We start from the raw sequence: 5,454 nt of genomic DNA, 5'->3' as shown, positions 1-5,454 counted from the left end.
CTGCTGGATATGGGCACCAGTGACCCACGCAACCCTGAAAAGGAAGAAGCGTGTACAGAAAATGGATGGATGGATAATTGAAGCTAGTTGACAATATAGCAGCAGCTTGAATTTCAAGTTAGCTAACAATAAAAAGACAGTTTGTACTTTAAGCTAACTAACAATATAAGGATGGTTTGTACTTTAAGTCAGCTAACAAATTGTTCATATTTCAAGCTAGCCAACTACAAAAGGATGGTTTGTACTTAAGGTTTGTACTTAAGTAGTTGTTAAGAAAATGATGCATTTTACTTCACGTTATCTGTCTGTTAATAAAGGGATGGTTTTGGTTTTGTACTTGAAGCCAGTTGATAATCCAAGGTTTATTTATTTTTTCTGGGTCAGGCACATCTAAAATGGAGGCTCACACAGCTTCTGATGATCTGTCAGAAAAATAAATCAAAGCTGTTAAACTCAGTGTGTAAAGTTTGACAGGTTGTCTGTTGGCTACATTTTACACTGAATACATTTATAAGGAAACTGTCAGACTAGGATTTAGGCCCACGTTACGTTAACGCTGTYGGTGTTGTGTTGAGTTTTGTTCCCCCGTTGAGGACTGATCCCCCACCAGCTCTGTTCTGTTTTCTCTTAATCTCTGTTGTTTTATGATGAGAGTAAAACACCAGACCTAAGGTCTAAATCTTTATTTGTCTCTCAGATGTCTGTCACGGCAGAAGAAGCCTCTGAGATCTGACAGTAACAGATCCTGACCCACCTGCAGTTCGTCTGGTTTATACTAATTTAACTGGTCTGAAAGTTTGGACTAAATTAAAGATTGTATTGCATTTAATGAAGTGATTTATTTTTTATAGAAAAGGTACAGAAGAGGATTAATGCCACAGTATTCTGACTTTTATTTCAAAATCTGAGATTAAAGTCTGACTTGACTTTAATCTCAAAATTTTGTCACGTTTTTAAAATTTGATCTCTGGCCTATAAATTATGATTTTATTCTTAAGACTTTTACTCTTTAAGAGAAAAAAGTGAGAATTCTGACTTTAATTTCAGAATTATTAGTTTTTTCCCACTTTGAATTATAAATTTATTCTCTGAATCAAAAGTTCTGACCTAATTCCCAATATATTAATTCTGAAAATACTGTTTTTCCCCTCAAAATATAATGAACAAAATGAGACTTTTGACTGTAATTCTTGAACTCTATTTTATTTATTTATTTTTTAGACTTTAGGTTTTAATCTCAGGATGTAATATTTGTGAAGAGAGGCTGTAATCCTAATTGTAATCTAACTTCCTGCAGGAGTTTCTCCTCAGTTTACTGAACTTTAAATCCTGACTTCATGCTGAGTGTTCAGTTTTTTTAAATTTAAACATCATTTTGTATTTTTAAAGCATTAAGTCAGTTTCAGTGTAAAATACTGAAAACAAAACGAATTAAAAATAAAACTGATTTAAAAAGAAAATATTTGTGACTAAATGAATTAAAGTAATCATCTTCCTGGTCCAGAACTGGTCCAGGACTCGGACCGGACTACCTGTCCGTTCTTGCAGAGGTCGGCCCACATGCTGGTTCCGTCGCCCCCCCTCATCAGAACATGGTAGGTGAAGAAGTAGATCCCGGACACGTGGCAGGTGAACTTCCCGGAGTTCGGGTCGTAGTGGTTCCCCAGGTTTGTGATGACGTCGTCGAACTTCAGCACCTCGTAGCCCTCGTGCGGGTTTTTCAGACCCACGTAGAAGGCGATCCGGGACACGCTGACCGTGGAGTTGGTTCCGTCCGCCTCCGCGTCTCCTGCCGGGGCTCCCGTCAGAGCCGGGAAGGCCACCTTGCTGTCCCCGCGCTCCCCCGGGGGTCCCCTCGGACCCGGGGGGCCCGGTTCACCCGGGGGACCCCTGGGTCCGGGCTTCCCGGGTCGGCCCGGCTCCCCGCGGGTCCCCTGCGCCATGACGGGCGGCAGCGGTGCGACCCCGTTCTGGTTCTGGTTCTGGTTCTGGCTCACCTCCATGGCGGTGGCCCCTCCCGGTTTGGGTCCGAACGGCTCGCAGACCATCCGGCACGTGCCCATCATCTCGTARTAATGAGCCGAGGTCTCCGGGGGTCGCAGGAGCAGCAGCGGGACGGCCACCGTCAGAACCAGAAGGACCATCGCGACAGCGGTCACCGCGAGCACCACGGTCCACTTCCTCCGCGCCGTTCGGGGACCGAAGGACGCCAGAAACCCCGCGGAGCGGCGCTGCGGGGGAATGGTGACCGGGAGGACCGGCAGGACCGGGGACTAGTTCAGAAAGTCCGCTGGAAGAGTCTCCAGCCGCTCCGCTCTGACTCTCCAAGCCCCCCGGGCTGCGTCTGGGACCGGGGAGGGGCGGGGGGGCGCGCGCGCACATCCGAATCCAGCTGCGTCCAGATGTTTATAAAGACCAGACCGGAAGAAGGATTTCAAAATAAAACCTCACCGGTAGCGAGAAAGTCTGTGAAATTTACTGAATCATCAAAAAAGTGATTTATTAAATCATACAAACAATTTATTTTCATCAAAAATGTGTATTTTATACATTTTAGGATTTTATGTAGTTTATTTACAAGCTAAAGTTTAGGCTATAACAGCTGGAACTGTTAGAGAAACAACAGAGCAGCTAACTGTCTAAAACCTGAAAGTAGAAGAAACTTGTTAGAAAACTGTAGCTCAAACCAGAAAAAACAACTTACTAACAGGCCAGCTCGGAACTAATAGTCACAAAAAAATGTAATGCAGCAGAAATTGAGCTAAAAACTTTAAAAACAAAACCAGGTGAGCAGCAGAAACTTAACTAAAGAACCAAAGCTAAAATGTAACAGGATTGTCTGAAGGTAGCAAAACAATAAATAAAAAAGGTAGCAAAATACTAAAACTATCAGGTGATAGCTAAAAGTAAGCTATTTAACATTAGTTTAAAGCTTTTTTTATTTAGAGTTTATTCATTAAAAAAACTAAAGATTCTTAATAAGAAATGCAATCACAARTAAAATGAAAGGTTACAGAAAGAAGAAAAACATCTTATAATATCAGCCTCTTTTTTAAAAAATTATACAAACAATAATAATCTTCAAATAACAAAAACAAAACAACAAAAATGTTAACTCCTCRAGCAATAATTCATACAAATACACATTATGCTATTTCATATTTCTTYARCACCAATTTTGATCATTCTCTTAAAAACACATCTGACATTTTTAACATCACTCTTCAGATTATTCCATATTTATTCCTTCTGGTTCAAAATTCAGGTTTCACAAACATCTCTGTCTCCTGGAGACTGTCACAAATCTAAAGTAGCAGAAAGTTAGCTAAAGTGACAGAAAAGTAGCTAATAGTTGCAAAAAATAAAAAAACTAATAGCTAAAGCTGAGTGCTAATAGTATTTGAAAGGTAAAAGTAGCAGAATAGTAGCTTAAAGCAGGAGAACAGTTGTTAAAAGTAGCAAAAGGCTAGCTAAATGTATAAAAAGCTAGCTAAATGTTAAAAGCACCAAAAGGCTGACAAGAAAAGCTAAAAGCAAAATGCCAACAAAGTAAAAAAGGTAAAATAAAGTTTTAATGGTTGACTAGAAGCTGAAAGTGCAAAACACTGACTCAAAGTCAAAAGTAGGAATGGGTAAAAGTAGCTACAGCTAAACAGACATTTTAGATCAGTAGCTAAAATTAAAAGTTTCATAAGATGATGACAGTAGAGCTTTCTTGATTAATTAAATCTGTCAATATTTTGGGGAAAATCTTTTGTAAATAAAGTGAAATATTTTGAAAAGGCCCAGCAGCAGCAGCGGTCTCTGAGCCGAACATCCTTAAACATAAAGTTAAATGAAATCTGTTAAAGGGCGAGCCTCATCAGAACGTCTCTCCAGTTCCTCCTGGAGGATCAGAGCTGCTTTTTTTAACCAAAGTTTCTTTGGGCCGTGAATCCAGGTCAAAGTCAGAGCCGAAGAAGTTTAAACTCAACAAAATGAGCAAACCTTTGACTCAGACCAACGTGGGGCACTTCAGGCTCACGTGGGTTTGTCTGGGGGCGGGGCCAGCTCACAATGAGGTGGTGGTGGTGGACGCCCCCAGTGACCGGGGGGACGTATTTGACGTCTTGTTTCATRAGGCTGAGGGGCCACAGGTTTGGAATGTTGATCGTCCTCTCAGATGAATATTGATGCGGAGCGAGCGGTGCGGCAGCTGCATGCAGATGTGTCTGACACGCCCCCCGTGGCCTCTCCCCGGTGTTTTCCTGCGAGGCCAGCCGTGCACTTTTACTAATTATCTGGATTTGGAGCCCCTCGTGTCGAACGATTCAACTCTTTCAGACACTCAGAAAAGGAGGCCGTGAAAAAGAAATGTCCTSGCAGCAGAGCTAAGCACCTGGAATTGGAGTTCAGGCTCCAGATCCACGACGGGGGCTTTAGAGCTCAAGGTTGGGGGGCTTAGTCGAAGCCCCCTCGTTTCCCGCCGCTCTAAACCAATTCCAGCTTGTGCTCGGCTCACCCGTCAACGTCCCCTACCCACCCACCACCACCGAATGCAGCGCCGGCTGCTCTTTGCTCAGAGCGAGAAAAGAAACACGACGTGGTGAGAAACGAACGTGTCCTGTCTTGTTTTTTACATTTTCATCTACAGCCGACGAGGAACAAACAGGATAAAAACAGAAACAGGAAGCAAGCAGAGCTCTGCTGCGTGACCTTTAGCGTGGGTCGCTACAGTGAGCGGTGACTTATGAACAACACACTGTCCACATTAATGCTGTGCAGCCGCAGAGATTATCTCGCCCTGCGGCGCCTTCATCGCTCACAACCGGAGCGCAGAAGTGAGGACTACTGAGCCAGTCCTCGTTAGATTTTAATCTGAAAAACTGACAGTGAAACGGTCATCTTCTGGATCAGACACYGTTTAAAACAAAAATGACTACGTCTGAAAGATGGTTTTTTTTTGAACGCCAGGTTCTTCTTCAGTCCAGACAGCAACATGATGTGCTGCATTTCAAAATTAAAAACTGGAACTTTGAAGTAATAAAGTAAAACAGGAAGTAATGACTTTAAAAATAAACAGCAGCTGAATCAGAGACGAGTTTTTAAACATGGGAAACTACAGAACATCAGACCATCATAATTCAGCTGGTCTGTCCACGTATGCATCCATCTGTCCGTCTGTCTGTCTGTCCACAGTCACAATGATGGATAGATGGACCTTTTATCATCCATCCATCCATCCATCCATCTGTCCATCCATCCATCCGTCCATCCATCCATCTGTCCATCCATCCRTCCRTCCATCCATCCATCCATCCATCCATCCATCCATCCATCCATCTGTCCGTCTGTCTGTCTGTCCACAATCACAATGATGGATAGACGGACCTTTTATCATCCATCCATCCATCCATCCATCTGTCCATCTGTCCATCCATCCATCCGTCCATCCATCCATCTGTCCATCCATCC

At 42.9% G+C, this 5,454-nt stretch overlaps 1 protein-coding gene across 1 annotated transcript in view; it reads right to left on the bottom strand.

Annotated features, from left to right (window-relative positions):
* Positions 1-2,428, bottom strand: part of c1ql2 (complement component 1, q subcomponent-like 2) — a 3,655-nt gene extending 1,227 nt beyond the window's left edge. The window contains exon 1 of the mRNA XM_014010658.1: positions 1,533-2,428. Coding sequence (XP_013866112.1) covers positions 1,533-2,144 — 612 coding nt within the window. The 5' untranslated portion in view covers positions 2,145-2,428. The remainder of the gene's footprint in view (positions 1-1,532) is intronic.
* Between the last annotated feature and the right edge of the window lie 3,026 nt (positions 2,429-5,454).

Source organism: Austrofundulus limnaeus, unplaced genomic scaffold (genome assembly GCF_001266775.1).
Source record: "Austrofundulus limnaeus strain Quisiro unplaced genomic scaffold, Austrofundulus_limnaeus-1.0 Scaffold72, whole genome shotgun sequence".
Taxonomy (NCBI): Eukaryota; Metazoa; Chordata; class Actinopteri; order Cyprinodontiformes; family Rivulidae; genus Austrofundulus; species Austrofundulus limnaeus.
The sequence above is the reverse complement of the archived record's forward strand: the minus strand, read 5'-3'. Positions and strand labels throughout refer to the sequence as shown.